Genomic DNA, 24,086 nt, shown 5'->3' with positions numbered 1-24,086 from the left:
GCAAGCTGCAGGTGCTACATTACAATGTTTGTATTCTAGGCCATTATAAAAAAAATACACACGATCTATTATTAAAGTTTTCCAGGGATTGGTGTGTCTGAGAAGTTACTTGTAGCTTTCTTCTGCAGAGGAATCAGTGTCTTTTATTAATTGAACAACCCTTCTCAACTCCTGTTTTGCTTTGCTCTACTCTTCTCAAAGCCTCAGATCAACAGCAACTAATTTCCTCTATCAGCAGGACTTGATATAGTCCTCCCTGGTCTGCTGCATTCCTCTTGAGGTATCTGGATGCATCAGGCATACAGGACATCAAAACCCCCTCAGCATCCTTCCATCTGCTCCCTCTCCAACTGCAGACTAAATACACTTGATGAAGTTTTGCTGTCAGTTGCTCTTGTCTAATAGGCTATTGCTCTTCAGTGGAAGGTGGAATATAAATGAAAGGGAGTGAAATGGTGCCCAGCAACCAGCTTCCCTGCCTCCTCAGCATTTTCTTTGCCAAAATATCACAGGCAAGTGGATCCTAACACTGGTTTCCTGAGTAAATGTGAGATTGTAAACAAATTAGAAGCAAAGTACCAGCTGCATGAGTGCACAGGTATCCTGGATTTGTAAGGAGTGGGAACCTGTCCCTATTCAGTTCAAAGCTGTGTTCATTCTGAAGCCTAGAAATTACTACTCTAAATAACATCTATGTTAATTACTTCATGATTCTACCTTCTTTATCTCCTTTCATCATGGGGCAAGACAGATGTCTGCCTCTCTTGTATTTTTCCTGTGTTCCTCGGTGCATCACTTTCTAGAGTTATCTCAACTCTCTGTAATTATTTGCCTGCAGATTTTTCACTCATTCCCTCCACAATTTACTGCTCGTTGTATCTGCTCTCACCACCACCCCCTGCAATAGCATTAGGTGTCTTTTACTCCTTACACTTCCCTCTGCTCCTTCTCTATCAGCCTCTTTACCTCAGATGCCTTGTACTGCAGAATTTGGAGTGCTGTTTACTTAAAAAACACCCACACCCGAAGCCCCAAACCTCCTCTTTCCCATGCTTTTACCTTTACTCTCAGGGTTTGCTTTCTGCCCTCAGAGCCTCCAACATAGGGAAACAATGTAAGGTGAAAGGAAGCTACCTACAGAGTAGCAGCCATCACGATGAGGAGGGGATGTGGAGAGGGAGGTGCTGGGCCCTTCTCCCTGGTACCCAGTGGTAGGACATGTGGCAATGGTGCAAAGCTGCTCCAGGGGAGGTTTAGACTGGACACTAGGAAGCACTTCTTTACCAAAATGGTGGTCAAACACTGGAACAGACTTCCCAGAGTGGTGGTCGATTCCCCAAGCCCTTAATAACATGCTTTAACTTTTGGTCAGCCCTGAAGTGATCAGGCAGTTGGCTAGAAGATTGTTGTAGGTCCCTTCCAACTGAAATATTCTATTCTATTCTATTCTATTCTATTCTATTCTATTCTATTCTATTCTATTCTATTCTATTCTATTCTATTCTTTTATAGACAGCAACTGAGAATGCTAGCTTTGGTGAAAAAGAGAAGACCGTTTTGAAACTGAGGGTTGAATGTGAAAAACAAGGTGTTTTAACAGTGGTAATGGGCGCTAAAATTGTGAGACATGGCAGTGGTATTTGCATAAGTAGTAGACAAGCAGGTACATAATTATGAAGAGTAATTCTGAAGAAGCAATACAAAATACTTATCTGGGTTAAAAAATACTTTAAAATACTTATCTTCTTTATAAATGGAATGTAGAGCATTATGTAGATAGTGGACTTGTTAGTATTACTATCATATCAGTCTCATGTATGATTTTTAAATGTGGCTTGTGAGTTTGAATGTGCAACTTCAAAGGGGTGTGAGTTTTAAAAGTTGAAAGGTAAGTCACTTCTTAAAATTGGTCCCCTTTAACTTTTCATTAATTGGTAACCTAAAATCCTGAGCTACTGACACCATTAGCTGTCTCTTGGGCTGGCCTCTGGCTTTGTTAAACCACACACCAATTAGGCATATTTGCCTATATGAACAGTGAGCTCGCATGGAAAAAGGAGAGGCTTGTTTGTTGGCTTGCAGTGAGATAGAAGTTTACACTGATCATTTCAAGAAAAAACACCCGAGTGTAGCCTGAGAACCATGCCTGGCGGTCTTAGGAGGAGTGGCAGAATAAGTCCTTTCTTACCAAGTTACCTAGAAAAATCTTTCTAAACAGTTTATGTTTGTGCTCTCCAAAGCTTTCGCAGGTTTACACGATCTAATAGTGTAACAACAGCCGTGCAAGCAGACCTGGATTTCCATGAGAACTTTGAAATAATCGACCCTCAAGAGGACAATACATGCTCTGGACAAATATCAAGACAATTTTCCCGAGATGCAAGCACCTCTACCGTTAGCATACAAGGGTCAGGAAACCACTACCATGCGTGTGCAGTGGATGATGACTTTGATACAGATTTTGATCCATCAATTTTACCTCCCCCTGACCCCTGGATTGACTCTATCACGGAAGATCCTCTGGAAGCTGTTCAAAGGTCAGTGTGCCCACGAGACGGCCACTGGTTTCTGAAGCTACTTCAGGCAGAGAGAGATCGTATGGAGGGCTGGTGCCAACAGATGGAGAGAGAAGAACGGGAAAACAACTTACCTGAGGACAGTAAGTAACTGCATATGATAGTATTGAAACTACAAGAAATTATTTAATATAGGTCAAATTTACTCCAGTGAATTCTGTATAGTACCCTTTCTTATTTAGCTAATGATGCTATGGTCGTGATTCTCAAAAGGACTGTATGTATGTATATAATAATCCTTATTAAAGTTGACAGGGAATGCAAATACTTGGCACTTTTGGGATTAGCTTTTGGGATTGCAAAGTTCAATGGATAATTAGGAGATCGTGGTTAGGGATCTTGTAATATTAATGTTTCTTAACTCTTCCATTTGAATCGCTTCTTATAACCTTAGAATATAATTAAACGGACTCTAGTTCCTATTCATTAAACTCATGTTTTAGCTGCCTTTTTAGATGGTGATTGGCATCAGTCTTCGGATGCTTCCCCCAGCTGAAAGAGATTTCAGTTGTGCTTGCAAGTTGTTCTTCCCGTCTCTTCCCCTCTCTAGTCTCCCCTCATCTCCCTTGCAGTTCTCCTTCTTCTTTGATCTTCCCAGTAAAATGAGCTCTCCATATTCTGTGATAAAAAATACACACATGCGAACTACACCTCAGTTGTCACCACTGCCAGAAGTATTACCCCACCTGTGAGGTGAGGGGAATGTCTAGTAAGCCTTCATTAGTAAGAAGGGTTGGATAGCTCACAACTTATTAGTTCACGCTAATGAGGGAAGAAGAGCTGAACAGGTGGCTTCCTGTCCAGAATTTTTTTCTCCTAGCAAAAACTGAAGTTCTTTCCATTTACTTCCATTACAAGGAGCAGTACTACTGATAGCTGTCAACTTTTGGACACAGGTAAACCTGTGAGCTTAGGGGCGCGCTCCTTGTTAATGACGCTTTTTCAAATTCTAGCAGGGAGCTTCTAGAAAACTCTAAGGAGCAGCTGCATATAGAGAGTACAGTATTGCGTAATTCAGGCACACCTAAGCATATCTCTATGATTATAGCAAATAACATTTTTCCGACCCCCAAGTTAGCTCCTACCAAAGCAAGGACTACTACTTCAGCTCCAGAATTGCTTCTTCCAAATTTCTAACCCTTCCTCTCAAGAAGGGAGGCACTAGAATTCTTTTGAGACCTGAAGGTTTTGATTTATGGAAGGAAAGGGATTAACACTGGTAATAAATACATTTTTTTAACTTCTTAGAAATGCATAAGCTGTTTCTGCTGGAACTTTCCATTCAATCCAATGAAAGAAATAAGCATAGAGAAGTTTGATCTAGATAGTTAAAGTTAGACACTATTGTAAGCAACTGGAGATTGACTTCTAATGGAAAGTATGAGATAACCTTAACGTTAAGATATGTTAAGGTTTTCTATTTCTACAAAAATTTTGTTGCTTAATAGCTAATAATTCCTCCTGAGGAGAAAGTACAGAAGGATTAGCCTTCAAAGCAGATCGAGATTCCCCAAGTTTTAGAGCACTGAACTTAATTTTTAATTACATCATCGATACATTCAGAAATCTCTTTGAACATGTATCAGAATACAAAGGTTTTCTGTTGTTAGTATGCAAGAAATAAATCCCATGAACTAAGAGACTTTAGATTGCAAAAGAAGTGTGAGGACATAACAACTAGGAAATACACAACATTTGTAAGTCCAAGCCACAAAACTCATTTGCTTTCTCTTTGCCGCAACTTAGGTTGCACATAAGGAAGACATGGGGAGGCACTGGAAAAGGTTGCCCAGAGAAAGTTGTGGATGCCCCATCCCAAAGCCAGGTTGAATGACCAGGGCTTTGAGTGACCTGAACTAGTCAAAGCCATCCCTGCCCGTGGCAGGGGTTGTGGACTATATGATCCCTAAAGGTGCCTTCCAATCCAAACCATTCCATTATTCTATGATTCTATGAACAGATAAAAATGGAAAAACCTACAAGTATTTTATTTTTGCACCAAAGTAGTTATTCACCTTGGGAAAAGAACATGAAGTGAATTTTACAAGTCTGATAAGTAAATGCAGAATATGTATATCCGTGTGCAGAACTTTCTTTCAGTGTCTTGGTGTCTTCAATCTATTATAGTTTTAAAGGGCTCTTCTTTGAGCAGTCAGTGGGAGAGGTCAGTTAAGGGGAGGATAAAGGAGCAGTTAGGCTGACTATTCCCAATGCCTCCTCATAGCACACATGGCAGGTATCCTGCGGATTCTTCCTCCTCTTCATTTTTCTGACCCACAGTTCTCGTGATCACTGGAAATGGGAGGAGGAAAGGGGTCACCTGGGTTTTGTGGTCACTGGTGTGGTACTGATTTTGGTGTGATGCCATTGGCTGCACCGGCACGTGGCAGCTGCCTCCCATGGAGGCTGCACGAGGCTTTCTACCACGGCTCAGCATGCCCTGCTCTACCTGGTGCCAAGGAAAAGCATATGGTCGGGGCCACACTGCCCACTCAGCAGTGCCAGAAACAAAAGCCTGACTGTTACAGACACTGCCCCAAAATATGTCTTTTTCATACATCTATAAACTTTTAACAGAAGGAGGAAAGGAACAGAAGAGGTGTGTTTTCTTTGGTTTTCCTCATGAAATATAACCAGAGCAAGGAACGCATCCTTTGTTTTCAACCTGACATCCCCAGCGTGTGTTTGGCCAGATAACAAAATAACGAGAATGTGTGATGAGCGAGGTTTTCTCGATGCCATGGCAGCTGACAGAGGGCTCGTCCCCCCGGTGCTCCGCGTAAACTGATCCACGCTTTCTCCAGACAATGCAGCCCTTGTGCGAAACAGCTGTCTCGGGGAGACGGCTCGCTGCTGTTTGACAGTAGCTTGTATGTTACATAGATACGTTGGGTATTATCTAGCTGGGAATGAATCTACCAGATGGGATTGAATGTTTCTAGCTGGGAAATGGAGTCTGCTGCTGTGTATAAAAACAAGCTGTGGTTCAGTGGCTGCACGATGAAATGCCAATATAGACAGAAATGTGTCTCCCCTTCCGCCATGAATTATTTATCGTATAGTATATACTGGTTTTATCTGAAATCATTTTCTGATAAAGCCGCAGCATGTGTAACAGGCAGATGAACACCACTCACTCTTTAAGCTAGGATACTTTATATGGTTTCTGTGTATTTTGCTGTTACAGGGGCATCGGCTAGAAACTCTAGGGTTCTCATTAAAAAAAGGAAAAGATGTTAGAGATATAAGACTAAACACCTTGTGAGAATTGACTGATGCTTTGGATCAGGCCTCAAGTGAAATCAATTGTTTACCCTTTTTTTTTGGTTTTCACCTCAACCTTCTGCTCTTTCCTCCTACCTCCCACCTGCAAAACTTCGTACAGTGAGAGCCTTACCACTGATGTTGGTGGCTTTTGGCTCAGGCCTCTGGAGTAACCATTTACACATAGAAGTAGCAGCGACAGGCCTGGCTTCCCACACAGTGCTTCTAGCAAGCAGCCTCTGGACTCTTTGCTCTTCACAGCAGTAGTGGCACAGGAACATACATCTAACACCTCAGCCTGGATTTTGCTGTATTTTTGCTATTGTTTTTATTTCACATAGGGCAGTAAACTTTCTGGAAGAACCACGGGGCTTCATTTTGCCACCCTTCAGAAATGTTTCTCTTTCATGTAGGGTTGTAATGTGGCTTCGATGCAAAGATAACCATCGGAAGCAAACAGTGGGCCTGATTCACCACAAGTCAGGTGTAATGTGGGGTTAGTTAGAAGACAAGTCAGGCCAATAAAGTAAAAACTAAAATGGAAAACCAAGGTTCTGACAAAACGTGTCATTACAACTGTCTTGTGTGTATATTATACTCCTCTGGGCTAGTCTGCGAGCAAAGGCTGACCTCAAATCTGCAGTAAACTCACCACTTAGGACCAGAATCTCTGCAAATTCAGCCAGTTCTGGCAAATTATGCAATGCTTGCACACTTTCTGCTGTTTTGGTTTGTTCTGATTGTTGCAAAGGGAAACTTAAAGAGTGAAGGCTAGACACAAGAGAAGGCAGTTAAGAAAAAGATATATGTTTCATAATAGTTGTGCATGGCAAAAGAAAAGGAGACCCATGAGTTCATTCTCAGCCACAAGCAAAGAAAATCATTTGCCAGCCCTCTGCAGGGCTCCCCCAGGCCGTCCTGGTCCCTGCCGCTCCAAGGTGCAAGGCGGCCTGGTCCCACAGCAGGCTGATGCAGCCTTGCAGTGGGATGGTCACCAGCCTGCTGTGTGGCCAAGTCCTGCTGGAATCCCCCTGGCTATGTGCCTCTGGCCATCTGCATGACTCGTCCTTTTCTTCCTCCAGTTTTCTTTTCTCCCCAGAAGCAACTTCTCGTCTGCAAGGGTTTCTCCAAGCAAAGCCAGTTCTGGGCTGAGGCCCTGCCAGTGTCCAAAGGCTAGCAAGGGAAAAAGAGAAATCTGCAAGCAAGGAAACAATATAGTTAGGGAAAAAGTATGAAGTGTGCTAATAAAAGCCAAGTAAGTCAGAGTACACATGGAAACTGCTTTACTCCCAGTGAACAGCATTTACTCATGCAGACAGCCCTATTAATCTCAATGAGATCACTCCTGTAAGTAAATATGACTCAAAGCAAGGACTGCCCCTCAAAGCGAGGACTTCTTGCTCCATTTGGTTGTTTTCTCCTTAATAGCTGAGCTTAAGACCTGAGCAGTAGCTTTAACTTTGAATTTCCTGGCTCTTGTTATGCTTGTTGTTATTTAAATGTAGGTCTGTCAACATGAATAGGCTAAAATGCTGGTCCATCCTGGCTTGGAAATGGATTGTGACAGCTCTATGGCAGGATTTCTTCATATGCACAGTGCCCAGCCAACATCTGCAACGCAAATGTCAGGCTGTGTCCCTGTAATTTCAGCTATTGTTCCTGCCACTTGCTCCTGGGGCAATGAACAAGTCGCTGGTTTTATGTTCCCTAGCTTGCGCCCTGCCTTCCAACCAGGTGTCTTCGCATTAAGGGCATTTGATTGTCACAGTTCTAAAGTGCCTCCTTTGTCACTTGTTAGACCCTGGGGCCTGTCAAAGTTGAAATGCAAAGAGATCAGTTGGTGTTTTAACGCCAAATAATGCTGCCGCTCCTCAAAACTCCTGTGGCTTCTATGTGATGACTTTTTACATCACTTCAGGTGTTTTTTGTTCTTGTTTTCGTATATTTTGTTTGCCTCGTTACACACACAGTATCCTTCCAAGGTAGAGCAGACGACAACATCACCAATTCTTTGCTTGTATTTGAAATTTTGTTGCTGTTGTTTCATTTCTTTTCCCATGAAAATGGGAGGAAAGGGAGGAGAGGGACAAGATACATAGAGCCTCACAATCCCAAAGTAGGTCCTATGTAGTTCTTAGAACCAAGAGAAGCAAGAAATTTTTGCTTGAACAGCATAATCTAAGTTTATATTTAAGAATATTTTAAAAGAAGAACAGGTTGCAGGGTTAGAGACACAAGGAAATTCACTGGCATGTGTCTATCCTAGAATAACATTCTACGACCCCTAGTCAAAAACAATAATAGTGAGGAGGCATGCCACAATAGCTGAATTATATCAAAATAGCTATACTGAAGCAGTTCTTTCAGAATAGACTTAACTGTTTATTTCTTAAAAGTCATCACAGGAAAGACCTGGATTTACAAGGAAGAGAGGTCAAAACAAGGAGGGGAAGGAAAAAAAAAAGGAAAACTTCAAACTATAAAAACAAAACACTGCAGTAGACACACTTTTCCCCCTGGGAAAGGGGTGACAGCAAAGCATATGATGGATGTTAATAACGTTGCTTAATGCATTACTGGAAGGCATTCAGATCCAACAGTGCTGAGTGTGCTGTATAACCCTGTATGGAATAGAAAGCAGACATGAATAACATTATATAGGTGTTTAAGTCTGTTATGATTGCATCTTGATGCGCTGGTATTTTTTGTCGTTGCTTGGTTTTATACATTTTGTTTGTATCCTATTAGCTCAACACATCAATTTGAATGTTTATATGTTTTTTCTACTGTACCTCATCTTCCTAATTCTTTTCATATGTATTTTGAGCATTATCTGTGCAACTCCATTATTTTTGGGGTATTTGTCTTCAGAACTCATAGGATTTTCTCCTCAGAAAGTATTGGTCTGGCTTTACTTTTTTGGTTTTCACTACACCTTGGCCTTTCTCTTTGGCACCAGAGGTTTTGACTGAGTAAGCGAAACTAGCACTCTGCCTTGAAACACTAACAGCAACATGCGCTTGGAAACAAAACTATTGATAAAGCTTTGTGCCTTCTGGAGAGATTCCTTTCAGTCTTTTGCATGCTTTGTCTATTTTTTTTTCCTAACTTCCGTGACGGAGTTGGTTGTTGACTGGTTGCACATTAACAGACCTCTTGCTTTTGAGGGGTGAGGAATCAGTGACACTTGACTAGATACAGCCGGGGCTACAGCAGAAGTGGCAACAATAGAGAACAGCATCAGCATGCATCCCACAGTCAGCTGGGATGATAGGTTTTTAGGCAAATAGCCAGTCGCTAGGCAGCCAAGGACAAGGACTTCCTTTTCCCTCTGCTGAGATCTCTGAATATTAAGCTCTTCTTCCCTCAAAGAAAGGAGCACATTCCCATCCATCACCAACAAGGTGTATTTACATTTCTTCGTGCTTGGGATGTGATTCCCAACTTGGGTGGTGCAGATTTCCAGGAAGAGCCCAGCCTGCCTCACCTTTTTTTTTTGTCCCGAGAAGTCAAGAGACCGTTTTTTCTCCTCTTCTCAAGTCTTGGGAAGCGTCAGAGTGGCCGAGCTCCAGATGAGGCAGCTGTTCCCAAATATACTCAGTGGGAAGAGTTTTCATAACAATGGGAACCACATGAAAGCTCCCGGAGTAGCTCCTCCTACTATTGAAGAGTCCTTTCAGTTGAGTGGTTTGCATATTGGGTTGCATAAATGACTAGACACACCAAGGGGTCCATTTTCAGCACTGTGCGCATAGAATTAGACACGCAAGCCTTGCTAACAATAATGAGTGTTGTGTGCAAAACTCCCTGCGCAATATGCTGAAAATATTCTGCTTAGTGAATCTTCCAGCTCACCGCTATTTCCTGGCAGTGCTGAGCTGAGTTCTGGGAACAAAATAAAAGTCTGGGCTCTGTGTGTGTTCACAGAGCTGTCTCCTATAGTTTCTGAAAAAAAAATGTAAAAAGACTCTCTCTCCCCCCTCCCCTTTTTTTTTCCCCCCTTTGTATGTCTAAAGTATAAATGAACTCTGCATCCTACTTTTCCTTCAGCAGCCTTAAGGAGTGAGCTCTAAGGCTGCTGGAGGAAAAGGCACTTGCCTTGAAGGAGCAGAATACAGATTTTGTACTACTGTTTGTCTGGTTTCAGTTTGTCATGAGTGTTTGTGCCAGTTTGCTTAGCGTGCCTACGCAAGTGAATCCCTTGGAGAGGCCTTTCTCTTACCAAACACTGCATGGTGGCGTTCTGGTCACAAGCTGCTGACATGCACTGCGGCTGCTCACAGGACTGTGAGACCCTAAAAATGTTGTCAGAAGGGGTTATAGCAAAGTTGTATTTACTTATTTACCTATTTATTTATTTGTCGTTGTGATGAGTCAAAATACTTAGCAGTATTTTCTCAGTGGAGCTCTGCTAACGTTGTGTTAGGTTTTATACAAAAAGTGACCGTGCCCAAGGGGTGGTACAGAGCATGGCAGTTTAGGAGGAGTGAATCTTCTAAGCTCTGTCAACAAGTCACTCACCTTGACCAGGCCACTTGTCTCTTTGTTTTTCCTGTACCTCCCTCACCTGCCTCGTGTATTCAGACTGTAAATTTGTCATGGAGAAGTCGATGCGTTTACGTGATGGCTGGGACAATACAAATATCTATGAGTAGAAACAGTAGTGAAAATTTTGACACAGTGGCTACCATTTATGTTTTTCATTAATGAAGTGGTAAATTTTTTTTAGAAAATGAAATTACTCTTAAAATAAATTTTTAGCCAAAGCTTATGGGGATAAGTTGCTTCAGCTGAGAGGGAAAATTAACGGTGGGTGGAGCCAGATATATCCATGATGCCAACCTGTTTATTTAAAGGCAACGCATAAAGCATAGCTGTTGGTGTTTTTTTCCTGAGCACTGAAAGTCTCAGTCAAACCAGTAGCTGCTTACTTGCTCACAGCATCAATTTTCTTTCAATCAGCACCCCCCAAAATCGCACTCTCTTTCCCAGATTCACTGTCCTATGGCCAGTTGAGGCCTTGTCTGTCTTTCTGCTCTGTTTCTGCATGGCTGCTTTTTTTTCACATACACACACACACACAGAGTCCCCCTCGACCAGAACCCAGCAAAGCCCCAGGGAAGTGCAGGTCTCTGAATGCACCAGTGTATGCCTCGGTTTCAGGTAGCGTATTCTCAACTACCCCTTGCAGCAGTAAAACCCCTCCATTTCAGTGAGGTTGAATGCAATCAAAACAGTATGAGCTCCTGTTTTATTCAGAGGCATTTACTATAGACTGTCTTCTGGTTCACTGCAGTCCGTCACAGTACTCAGTCAGCCCAAAGAGACCATAAGTACCCAACTGTCTGTACAAAGGGGTCCCCAGGCAGTGCAGGAGCTGGGCTAGGACTCTTTGACGCCTCCCTCCAGGTCTCCAGCAAGGAGGAGAGGGCAAAGTGTGATTGATCCCTGAAGTATGCCTGAGCATCCTGATTCAAAGGCAGAAGCCGCTTAAGATTTTCCTCATGGCAAATATCCAGAGAGTCTGAATGAAATTCATCACCGTGCATTAAAATCACCATTCCCTTTCTGAGGCTGAGATCAAGCAACACTCAGCTAAACCTGAAAACTGGGTGCCGAGTTGCTAAGTGAGATGGCAGAAATGCTGGTAGGTAGACGCAGTGGTTTCCAAACAGTGTAGATGGCATCAGAGAGTTTGAAAGCTGCATGTGCAGGGAGCCAGGATTTGTATTCAAAGCCTGAGCCTAGGCCACAGTGATGGCAAGAGGTGTAATTTCTGGAGGGCTTTCTATACAGCTTGCAAAAGCTTTTGGTTAGCCATATTTTTATACTGCCATAGAAGTGCTCTTTGCTGGTTGGAATGGGTTTTACTGGGAGAATGAGAGTACGCTGCGGTAACAGATGAGTATTTTTGCCAATGCAAGCTGTCCTGGGAGCCCCTGCAGTATGCCTTTGCCTGGTGCAGGTCTGGCCTCAGATTTATCAGTTTCTCTCTAATCCATGACTTTTTGAAAGCCAGAGCTGACTACTACGCAGCTTTCTCCTCTCTTTTTATAGGCTTTTAGCTGCCTGCAACAAAGAAAGAATCATGACTTACATTTATTTTTCTCTCAGTTCTAGGGAAAATTCGAACTGCGGTGGGCAGTGCCCAGCTTCTCATGGCCCAGAAATTTTACCAGTTCAGAGAGCTTTGCGAAGAAAACCTGGTATGTAACTTTTCTGCTAGAGACTGTTGTGTGTCTTTGACTAACCCTGTGGATAACCATACCTAAACTAGACAGATTTTCTAGCACTGTAATTTTTCCAGTAAAGGCCTTGATGTGAATTTGGGAGTAACTCCGTCAAACTTGGCGGAGTCAGCATGAGTTTCACAATAGCTTGAGAACCTTAAAATAAAGACAGGCAAAAAGCTTTGGGTGAAATATCACTGAGGCTCTGCTACTGAATTCAGAGGAGCAAGGATCTGTCCCTTGATCTCTGAGTTCAGTTCACATGGGCACAGAGATGCGTAGGTGCCTCCTCAGGGTCCTTCAGGGTGGATGAGAAGTCTCACGAGTGGGCTTTCCCATGTCACCTGTATTCAGCAAGACAGAAGTACCAGGAAATCAAACACTGAAGGTTGGTGCCTCATATTGCACAACCCCAACAACGAAAGTAATTTTCCAGAGTGCTAAAAGAGCAAAGATGCAAAGAGCCAGTATGTTATCACTAGTATTACTGTATGTAATTGGTATATGCTACCACTATTATTGTTGATATTATTATTTGCTATATTTATGCTCTTAGTAGGAGTAGAATCAGAATGATATTCCTGTTGATAAATAAAAATACATTTCGCACCATATACCTAAAGCAGTATTCTCAAAAATTCCAGCACATACAAAAATTTTCAAATTTTTGAATTAACAATCCATCTTTGCAGAGTAGTTACAATGTGTTTAATTCCCAGTTTTGGCACAAATTCCTAGAAGTCCCAAAAGCATAGAGCATGGTGCTCTATCAGCATAGAATAGAGAAGGGAAGGCAAACGCTGTGATACCCACCAGAGCAGGGTGACCATCTTCCGCTTCAGTTAATGCCCTTCTGGAAATCAAACCCCAAACTAAAATCTGCCTCAGTGGACAAATGCAACAGAAATTGGCTCTGTCTAAGCCTTCCAATTCTTAATATAAAAACTGAAAAAGCATTCTGGTTGTACATCTTTGTAAATAAAAGCCAACAACTGGGCAACCTGTTAGTGTCAAGAACTGAAAAAATAGGAATCCAAGTATAATCTCTGGCCTCCTTATGAAACTAAAAATATACACTTTATTGTTTTTAGTAATTGCTGCTTTGGTGGTACAATCATCCTATCAAAATCACTTGTCGGTGTTGCTGTGAAAAGCCCAAATAGAAATTTCTTAAGGCAAGCAACTGACTCTTTTGGGTTTATTGCTTCTGGTGAGGGAGGAAACCTAAACACAGAGTAAAACTTGAGCTATGTAAAACAACACGCAGGGTTCTAATAATAATTTTTTAATTCCTTACTAATAACAATATATCAGTGTAATCTCACGAAGCCACAGCAACAATGAAACCTTGCTGACTCAGGTTGGCATAGGGACTGCTCAGCATTTACCAAAAATATCTTGAAGTGAGTGTATGCAACATCTCATTTTACCTGAAGAGTTTCAGTTGGAAACCAGCTTACAGATACACATGCCGTAGAAAGCTTTCCCTTATACAAACTCTGCTGGAGCAGCAGGGACTGTTTCATACATGTTCAATGAATGCAGAAAATGTTCAGAGCTGGGTTGCGCTGAAGGGACACAAGACAGCACAGGACCTCTCAGGTCACCAGGCTCTGGCCCATGCCATGCGAGAGAGATGCCGACGGTCCAGCTGTGCTCTTCTGTGCAACGCTCTGGGGCTGATGAACTAGACTGAGTTATGACACACAAAGAAATACTCCCCACCTGTGTCGCACTCTCACTGTTCCCAAAAATGCGTCTGTAAAAATGGGATTACTATGCTTCTGCATGTTCTCTTCAGAGCTTTTCACCCAGCAGAGGTTATTCTTGTCCAAAAAAAAAAAAAAAAAAAAAAAAGTAGAACTTTGCCTGAGGTGTGTAAGATGCAATTTTACTCAAAATGGTGTAATTTCTATAGCCCTTAGAGTCTCAGAGTGTGGAAGAAGTGTTCATGCATCGGTCTATCACTATTTGCATATGCATCAAATGTACATTTGCACAGCTACCAGTCTTTCTACAAGTGTGAACAAGGCAGGGAATGCTTCCTCAGGAAGGTGAAGAGGAGGCAGGCAATTAATTTAAGTGTGGTTAGGATATCACCCTTGAACCCACCGCTTTGTGCCCAGGAACATCCTTTGGCAGATCCTGTCACAGGGGACCTGCCACATGCCCTTTCTCTGCGGTCCGCAGCAGGTAGCCGCTGCCTTCGGTGAGCAGGGCCTTGCGGGGGCACAGTGGCTCAACACTGAGCCAGACTCCTCACAAAAAAACCCACCAGTAAGTAGTGCTCCGCTTTGTTTCTCTTTCTGTGTCTCACCCAATCGCTTGGATCTGCTGAAACTGCTTTGCTAGCGAGATTCGTAACCACTTGCACAAATGCTTTACATTAAGAGGTACTAAAGCCAACGTGTTTTTTTTTTCTTCTGTTGTACAGAATCCTAATGCACATCCACGGCCGACCTCCCAGGATTTAGCAGGGTTTTGGGATATGCTGCAGTTGTCCATAGAAAATATTAGTATGAAATTTGATGAACTTCATCAGTTAAAGGCCAATAATTGGAAACAGATGGATCCTCATGACAAGAAGGTAGAACATTGTAGATTTTGTATGCTTCATTTAAAACCCTGCACAAATACTGGACAGATTAAATAGGCCTCTGTGTTACAGTGTTGACGTTAAAAATGTGAAATGAAGCTCATATCAAATTAATTTCATTGTAATAACAATGTTTACATAATAATCATCTGGGATATTATCTGTAATATGTTTCAGGCATATTTTTAAACCAAATCTGTCTTTGTGAACCGGATAATGGGAATGTGGTACTTTGTTAAGCTTTACATTTAATCATATTAGACGATCAATCGTTGGAAGGAACTGCCTTATATATTGATTCTTAAAATTAAATAAATAACATTTACCGTTCATATTATTGCATATAGCAAGAGTTCTAGGTTGTGTTACTGAAAAAACTAGGGAAGCACTGTCACCACCGCTGACTTTGGTAACCAGATTACAAACTGAATGCTATCAAAAATATGCCTTCCAAAATGTTACATGCAAGAACTTCTACATCCTTTTTTTTTTTTTTGTCCGTTTGTTTGGTTTTTGTTTATTTGGGTTTTTTTTTTTAAATGGGTTATTTCATAACCAGGTTCACTTTGCTGATAGTGCTCTTTACCCAAGGTAGCAGGAAAATCATCTGGAGCTTTGGTCTTTCCTTTAAATGTAGTCTTCTTCTGACACCGTGAAAAACTACCACATCTCCAAGTGTAAGCCACATTTCACTTTCCATTCTCATTTGGCACCATTGCCTTATTTTAGTCCTCACTCTCCGCATCGAGACAAACAGCACTTGGGTGAGCCAAAATACACAAATGTTTCAGAAAATCCCTAAAAGACAGACCCATTCCTAGAGGAATCAACGGTCTAATGTCGCACTCCTATAGGTATGTAATTTGATGGCTGATGTTCCACTGTGGCTGGTCTGATACCAATGAATAGAGCCAACAGGTAGGGTCACCAGAAGGAGGGGGAATATGACTTACAGGTACAGTGGCTCGAACAGGAGTCCGGGCTGCCCCAACTTACGGTCAGCTGGCTGCCGATGACCAAAGCAATGTTTTCTTTCAGACAAATAACCATAATAATATCAAACCCCATTAATCTTGCAGCAGGAAGTTTGTAAAGGCAGTGCTGGTAACACTCTCCCTCCTCCAATCAAGACTAAATACTCATTCCTGACTTAGGAGTGCCATGTTCACACCATTTGTGCACACCTAGTGTGTTTGGTAGGGGAATGAATGGGAATGTGTTTTCCTAGCCCAAGGTACTGAAGGCAAGTCATTTTCTTATCTTCTTTTTCTTTTTTTCAGTATCTGTCAGAAAAGGAAGTTAAAACCGTCAAACATGCATGCACACAAATGCTGGGGTATGGTCTTTCATTAGCTTTCACAGTAAAGCGGGTAGGCCGAGTGTTTGCAATTGCAGCAGTAAGAAATGAGAGCTTTCCTTAAAAAAAAAAGTGCCTTTTATTTGCTTTTGAAAAACATTTCAAAGAGTTTCCAACAAAAAGAAGACTATAACGGGTTAAAGGAAGTTAAGTAGCGCTGAAGAAAGGGACCTACAGTAGGAAGGTAAAGATTTTAAAGAATTACACTGACCTTATTCCTGTTTCAACAGCGTTTGTCTATGATTTTAGATGAAACAGATCATCTCCTTTCTTAAAAAGGATAAAAAAAAAATAAGAAAAAGCTTTCTGTGGAATTGATATTTGCAGTTGCCTTTGGCCTTTGCCACTGGGCCCTTTTTAAGCAGCATAGATTAATCCTTGGATGGAGAGAAAAAGCAAAGTATGAATAAGTGTAACTAAGCACCTTTATATTTCGAGCCATGGAAGCTGTTGTGAGCAGCATGAGAGAAAACGAAAGGGCAGAATGGGACCTTTGTAGTGCGATAAAATCCCTTCACTCAGAGAGCGTGTTCACAGTTGGAAGGGGATGTAACTTAAAAGACAATCTAATTAACTTGACAAAGTCTTTGTGGCTGCCTGAAATTCAGACCTGAATACACTTTTCTTTTTCGGGAGAGATCCTTCTCTGAGGGTTTTTGGGGGTTTTTTTTTGGTTTTGTGTGTGTGTACATGCACCAGGATATACATAAAAGTCCTCCTTGTTGACCGCGTATCTGGAGCTAGCTGCCATCGTGATGATTAATGCCTGTTCTCTTAATGGTTTTTCAGTTTTTCCTACCAGTTTTTTTTCTTTCTAGCTGATTGTAGCTTGTCATGCTTATTTAGCAGGAGGCTAGAGTTTATGAGCTTGCACAGTGAGACCCAAAGTGTGGGATTTTTGAGCAGTCATTAAGCCACTATAAAATATATACATAAATACGTGGTGTTTTTTAAAATATTTATTCTGATGCACCAGCTGCAGCTGCAGCTAGTTCCCATCTGCATTTGGGGATGCCAAAGCCACGGTACCCCCGTGTTGCAAGAGCGCCTAGCGTTGTGCCCGTATAGAAGAGGGTGGCCCAGGAGTCGCGGCTCTCCAGAGTTCCTCTGCCGAGAGCGGCGTTCGCTCCCCAGCCGCATGCGACTGCGCTGGCGGCGGGAGGCGGCGTCCGAGATGCTCTCCTTTCTAGTCCCTGGCACCAGGAGGAGACGCCTGGATCCCCCCCCCGCCCTGGGGAGCCGCACTAAGCGGTTGGCGGTGGGGGCCTCGGCCCCGGCAGCGCCAGGCGTTTCACACGCACCGTCCCCGAGGAGAAGTAGCACTGCGGCCGGTCCTCCCCTCCCCTTTGCCATTGCCCTATGTTTATGAACCCTTGAGCACAAAAGCCAGTTCACTGAAGACAGGAAGGCAGATAAGAGCTAACAAACCTTAGGTAAAATGTGTGTTCTAACTACTGACGTATCCTAGCTTTTCCCGCCTTTCCCTGAGAAGCTGTATAATGCCATTAACCTTCTGCTTTGATCAGGAGAGAAGGGTCCCTCCTCCAGTGCCAAAGAAGCCATCGAAAGGTCAGGTGCCACTCATACGAGAACGCTCTCTGGAAAGCTCGCAGCGTCAAGAGGCCCGGAAACGGCTGATGGCTGCCAAGCGCGCTGCATCGGTCCGCCAGAACTCAGCTACCGAGAGCGCCGAAAGCATTGAGATATACATCCCCGAAGCCCAGACCAGGCTATGAAGGGATCCAACTGGGAGGACTCTCTCTGGCAAGACAAGCCTCATGTATAATCTGCCCCTCTAGGCTCCTGCTCAAGGTCACCACGAAGTATTTGTACCTCCTCCTCCTCTCTCTCGCTCTCTCCCCGCTCCTCTCCCTCTCCCCTCTCTCTGTACGCAGCCGCCCCGATGCTCCCAGTAACTCCACTGCCATGGCGTAGTTGTCGGTCCTCCGAGAGATGTCCTCTAATCACCCTTGCTTTCTGAAGGTTCGCCCATGTCATCACGATGCTTTGTCACATGTACTGATGCTGCCACTTTGCCTCATGTAAACGAGTACGATCCTTTTTTTTTTTTTTTTGTTGGTTGAAACAAATAAACGCAGCGCTCAGACTTCCACACACCCGCGCACCTGTACAGTAGATGCTCTGTTTAACTTACTCATGATCTTTAGTTGACCTAAAGCTAGTCTGTTACCCAGTGTACAGCAATATCAAACTGTAGGGGACTTTGGAAATTTCAGTCATGCAGGGTGATCCTTTCGGACTCTGCCGTCTTCCTCACAAAAGATGAAAGGAGCTATGACTCGGATTCCCTTCTTTTTATTACTGTTTTTTTTAAAGCAGATGGCGCACTTTATTCTAAACCTCCGAATCACACCTTCTCACCTGAATTTAAGGAGTCACACAAGGGGAGGGGGCTGGGGCGGGAGTGGGAAGGGCGGGGAGAAAAAACAGATCTGTGGGAGTGAAAAAGTGGAAGTATATCCCGCAGGTGAGATGGCAAGGGATAGAAAAGATCCTGTGGAAAGATACCTGCACACTCACAGCTGCACAAACTGCCTCATTTTTATTTCATCAATCACTACTTAAACATTTCAATCAGCAGAAGATTGTAAATTCGATCTTCCAGGGAAATAATCTATTTTGAAAGGCAATAAAAGAGTGAAAAGGAAGGAGATAAGAAGCAATGACAGTTGAAGAGATAATATAAAAGAAGGATTTTCTTGTCCAAGTATTAAGAATTTTTAAAATTGTACTGTATTGTCAATTCCTCTTGTATTGTATTGTATGGATTATATTGGTTAAAAAAAAAAAAAAGAAAAAAGAAAAAAAGCTTGGTTTTGTTGATGTCTTAATCTCGGTGGGACCATCCAATCTCACACGTCCACGCAGCCACACACGGACACCTGTAGGCGAATTGCTGCACATGGAGCCTCTGATGCTTTTCCAGGCCAGGCTTGCTTTGCTCTATCCACAGCCGGTTGTATGCTACAGTTCAGACTGCTTATCACCAAACGGTCCATGTCTAGGAGTAAGTTTCTAATTCAGCCTCCTCTTAATAGTATAAAACACCCATCTGAAGAAGAACAATAAAGTATTTTTCACAAGTTATGAGATCAATATGAATTTTTTTTTTCACGACAAGCCTTCCTACCCTGGCTTCTGCCATTGTTTTGCAGTCACGAAAAATATGCATCCCAAGTAGCTCATTAATACTGGGGGGAAATGGCAGACAATAGGGCTGGAGGGGAGCATGAGGGGACAGCCCCCGCGTGTCTGTCTCCTCCAGCCACCCCCAGCTGAGGCAGGAGCTTGTCCTCCACCTCCTCTGACAGGGAACGATGCTGACCACGCCACTACTGAAACCTCTTGTGCCAACATTGGGAAAGCTACGTCAGGCATGTTGCTTGAAGCAAGTTGTGCGTGTGTGCGTGCATGTGAGTGTGTGTGTGCGTGCGCACGCGTGCCTAGCTGGCATGTGCTGCTGACAGCAGAATTAGCGTGAGCTGGTTTGGATGATGGCGCTGGTCCGGGGCCGAGGAGCGCTGTGTGGCCCCCAGCGTGTGCGTGGCCCCGGGGTGATGCTTTCCGCACCCCTCCGCTGGTCCCTGCATGCTCTTTGCCCAGGCTGCCAGGGCACCGGCATGCGGGAGAGGAAGGCAGGCTGCTTTCTGCTCCCAGTGGGAGCCGGGGCAGGGACAGCTTCCCCTATGGAGGGGCACAGGGTGCAGCCGTTGCCGCGTGCCAGCGCTGGCTGGCTGTGCCCGTAGCTGTTAAACTTTTATGGACGGTCCAACTCTCAAAAAATCCCGCTGCACGGGTGGCGCAATTCTGCAGCTTGCACTTAAAAAGCATTCAAGATCACCATCAGAAAGTTAAGCTCTTGCTAAAAGTATTCATCGAGATCATGCCAAACAGCTTCTTTTCCTACGACATCATAGCCAGGTGCTAATTTAATTTTATTCAAGAAAATAGGAGAGGTAATAGGTTCTGGCACCAAGTATTTTCATGAGAGCATACTAAAACCACTAGAGAATTTGCTACCTCTCAAAGCCATTGATATCTGAGCTATGTCTTTATAAACAGGGCACAAATATTTACTGCTGTGGTTTACAAGATAAGGGCTAATAATTTAATATATAAAAGACTTTTAACTAGAGTAATCAGAAATCCAGTGTAACCCTAGAGTGCTTTGTGTTACAGGAGCTTCGAAAGGTTTGACCCTCTTAAGCATTTGAATAACAGTGTATTTGCTAGTTTTGAAACACTGCGTTTAACTTTTAGCAGCAACGAAACATCACCGTGTTTGCAGTATGTAATAGTGCCAACTGCCACTTTTGAGCATATATAGTCATAGGAAGTATTAATTATTTGGAACTCATTTGTACTGAAATATTCAAAGCAGTATCCAGGTGAGAGTCCACATTCACAACTGTGTCGCAGAATTATTTCGTTTTGTGAATGTTTTATGAAAGATGAGTTAAGGCTTTGGTTGACAAGTGGCTACAGAAATTTATATCCAGCAAGTTTCCCCTAAAAAAAGCAGAAAAGCAAAGACTATCTAGTCTTGTACATTATGAATGATTGTATTTGTATATCATAGAATATTTTTCATATCTATTTTAAATGAATCTATTCTTAGCTGAATGCCTGTTAGTTCCTTTGACACTGAAGAGGGTATTATAATGTCTGCTTAGTTTTTTAGCAAAATACTAAAAACACAGCCAAGACCAAGAAACATAAAACAGAATAATTCTGCCCCTATAACGCCACTAGTTAACCACTTGACTCATTTACCGACACTAATGCTAGTATATTTACTCTATCATGTTTTAGTATAATTTGTAACTATTTGTTTTTAGTCTAACCTGCCCAGTGTATATGAAAAATGCCTATATTCCGTTTCACTTTGGGACTAAAGTATTGGTTTTTTTTTTTTCCTTGGGGGAAATTTTAGAAAAGGTTGTTTTTGTCTCCTGCTTCAAAAGTTTTAAAAAAAAAAAGTATTTATTATATTTTTTGCAGATGTTTCCATAAGATTCTCATAATCTTTTTGTAAAGAAAGATGAAGAAATGGATTAAAGATTTTTAATATTTGAAAAGGTAAATAGACATAATTTATTTGTAATATATTTCAGTTTATTTATTGGTGTTCCCTTAATGCTTTGATGTGCACTATCACTTTAATTTAAACTGTATCTTTGTGAATTTATTGGTTTTTTGGTTTGGGTTTTTTTTAAGGAAAATGGTCAAATGCATATTTTAAGTAACTGGAATGTAAATCACTGGCCTACCTGCATTCCCAACTGTGATTTTAAAAAATGGTTTTGATCTGAAACAAAAGACACAAATTTGAAAGCCTTTAGACAGAGGAGAGTGTTTTTATGGCTTAACGATTTGGGTTTCCATAGGATTATCTATCTAGTTTGTGTGTGGACAGGAAAATGTAAATAGATGAATGTTTCCCATAATGTAAAAAGAGCAAATTAATAAAATAATTAATGCACTGCTTGTAAGAGCTGTGGGTTTTCAATGCAAATTCGTTCTCCCAGAACTGCCAAGGCGTTTCATTTGATGTGGTCAAGGATAAAAGCACGACAAGCAGAATGTTTCTCTTAAGCACTCATTGCTTAAGACCGATCCTGCAAAGTCTCATACGAAGGGTCCTGCTGAGCGCCCTGGAAGTGCTCATCCGCGCAGAGTTACTCAGAGGCCTAAATGTTGCCGTGATCAAGGCCTTGAGCCTTAGCAAAATCTTCAAAGGCGCCTCTGCACGGAGCCCAGCCAAACCCCGCTGAAGATGTCAGGAGTTACGCTGGTGACTTCAAAAGAAGCAGCAAGACACCCCCAGCCTGTTTCTTCCCCCACGCCACCCCTCACAGCGTCCCTTCATCTTGGCTTATCTCTGGTGATGGCTGAAACTCAGGGGTGGGGGCCGCAAAACAGACCCCTGGCAGGGATAGTTGACTTTTCCTTTACTGGAGGACTGCTTCCAGACCGGGTTTTTCCCACTGCGTGAAATAAAGACAGCCACCAAATCCCACAGAAATATGTCCCAGCTTATGTTGTTCATGGCTATACCACCATTTAAACATTCTGATTCAGTCTATAGAGCCTAATAGTTTTATTTACAGTTTGCCAGTGCTGCACCACATACCATTTGCCCACATTTTGATCCTCAGCAGAGGAAGATCAGAAAGATTTGTGCCATGGATCTATAGGCAGGGAAACTTCTGATTAAAGTTTTATTACCACCGAGATGAAGAGATTTCATCTGCCGAAATGTATGTTCTTGTTGGTAGCTGATAAACTGATACTCCAGGGGTGGAACAAAAAATGTTTTATTATTTAAAAATGTTTCTGAGGTGGGTGGTATCTTTCTGTAATGAAAATAGGTCAGAGGGTGTAAAATAGCAGATATGTTTCAAGCTTTTCTTTATCAGAAGAATGAAGAAGTCCAAACCATGGCTCATAGCCCCACCTTTCATGCATGCTTAAGGTAAATTTTTTCCCTATTTATGCTCAGCATTCCCTTCCAGATCAAACCATGACCCTTCCCCACAAGCATAGCTTGTTGTCAGTTTGTTTGCCAAAGTCTGTTCTCTCCTGCTAGACATTTATTTTTGCAGCACACAATAGGCAAATAATACATTTCAACCGTCAGTTTGGAGCTTGCTCACCTATCAGATCTGTTGAGATTTGGTGTTGACTTTGAGCTGACATTTCTGATAGCAATTAATAATAAAAATATTGACTGCTCTGCTGCTACTGGCATTTCTTGTCGGAGTTTTAGGTTTATACATGATTTGGAGTGCATTCAACAAGTGAAGTTCTTCTTTTCCACTATGTGTCACATAACGGGGTTGGGTCAGTCCCGCCAGCCTGTGCTGCACAGGTGGGCTTGCACTGAGCAAACCTGGGACCAGCATCCACAGTCAAAACATACTCAGGTCCTTTCCCTTTAGTCTGATGCTGTGCCGGTGACCTAAAAAAAATTGCTGTCCTGCCACGGCAAGGTCATTCACAACCATCTTCCCTTCCCCGTGCTTTTGTACACGGCGGGGAGGTTTTTACAGCCCCTCTTCTGTACTGCTGCTTGGCCGCTGTTGTAGCAGGACCAGGTAGCTGCTGTCACTTGATTGATCAGGATGCATTTGGATGCCAGCTGCAAAACATGAGGTGACTGGCCCTTCCAGCCAATGGTCGGGCTTTCCCACGCTTGGGTCCCGTCGGCGGGCAGCACCCTTTTCGGTAGCGCGGGCAAATATAGCAGGTACTCTATTGCTCGGTGAGTCACATGCCTGATCTGCAGCAAGACAAAGGACAAGGAAAGGAACTGGGCTTCCTGGTAATTGTGCTTCGTGGTTCTCTTCGCTGATCCAGTAACAACATAATCATAGAAATTAGAGACAGAAAAGCTCTGCTGGGGTATTGTGTTAACACTTTTGTCAGTTCCAGATTGTGATCTACCGAACTGTGGCAGGTAAGTCATCACCTCCCTGGTTGTGCTCCACCCGGGGTGGGGGGGGAAAACACATGAAAGGAGAAAAAAAAAAAAGATATATTAAGAAACAATCTGAGCTGTGGCATTGCCAGCATCTATTATGGGTGACTCCGGCTGCAGAGGCCTTCATCATATTGACTCTGCACTGAACAGTCCCATGGTGGGGTGCTGGGCTTTCCCTCATTTTTAGCCAAGCAGAATGGAAGCAATTATGGATTTTGCCAGCTCTATTCAAAGAGGAGAAATACCGTAGCATTGCAGAGTCCCCCAAGAAGGCAAATGCTTCACGGCCCCAGAGCCACACATACAACAATGCTCTGCCACATTTTAAAGCTGTCAAAGGTGTGGGGAAAGGGACGGGCCTTGCCTGGAGTTAAAGAAAAGCAGTAGGACAGAGTGTGAAGGATGTTTTATGGGTATCAAATGTCTCTTGGAGGTAAGATAAGTCACTTGGATAAACAGCCATGTGCTGAGGCATACATCGTAGTTTGGAGATAGTAACTAGGGAGCCAAGATATTAAACAGCAAAAGGTAACCCCTTCCTGTGTAACTAGCCTATTTC

The 24,086-nt window shown here is 42.8% G+C and overlaps 1 protein-coding gene across 1 annotated transcript in view; it reads left to right on the top strand.

The window, feature by feature from the left end:
* Positions 1-18,430, top strand: part of DLGAP1 (DLG associated protein 1) — a 432,218-nt gene extending 413,788 nt beyond the window's left edge. The window contains exons 10-13 of the mRNA XM_064442940.1: positions 2,241-2,659; positions 11,955-12,046; positions 14,505-14,657; positions 17,550-18,430. Coding sequence (XP_064299010.1) covers positions 2,241-2,659; positions 11,955-12,046; positions 14,505-14,657; positions 17,550-17,759 — 874 coding nt within the window. The 3' untranslated portion in view covers positions 17,760-18,430. The remainder of the gene's footprint in view (positions 1-2,240; positions 2,660-11,954; positions 12,047-14,504; positions 14,658-17,549) is intronic.
* Positions 18,431-24,086: the final 5,656 nt, after the last annotated feature.

This window comes from Phalacrocorax carbo, chromosome 2 (assembly GCF_963921805.1).
Source record: "Phalacrocorax carbo chromosome 2, bPhaCar2.1, whole genome shotgun sequence".
NCBI lineage: Eukaryota > Metazoa > Chordata > Aves > Suliformes > Phalacrocoracidae > Phalacrocorax > Phalacrocorax carbo.
The sequence above is the reverse complement of the archived record's forward strand: the minus strand, read 5'-3'. Positions and strand labels throughout refer to the sequence as shown.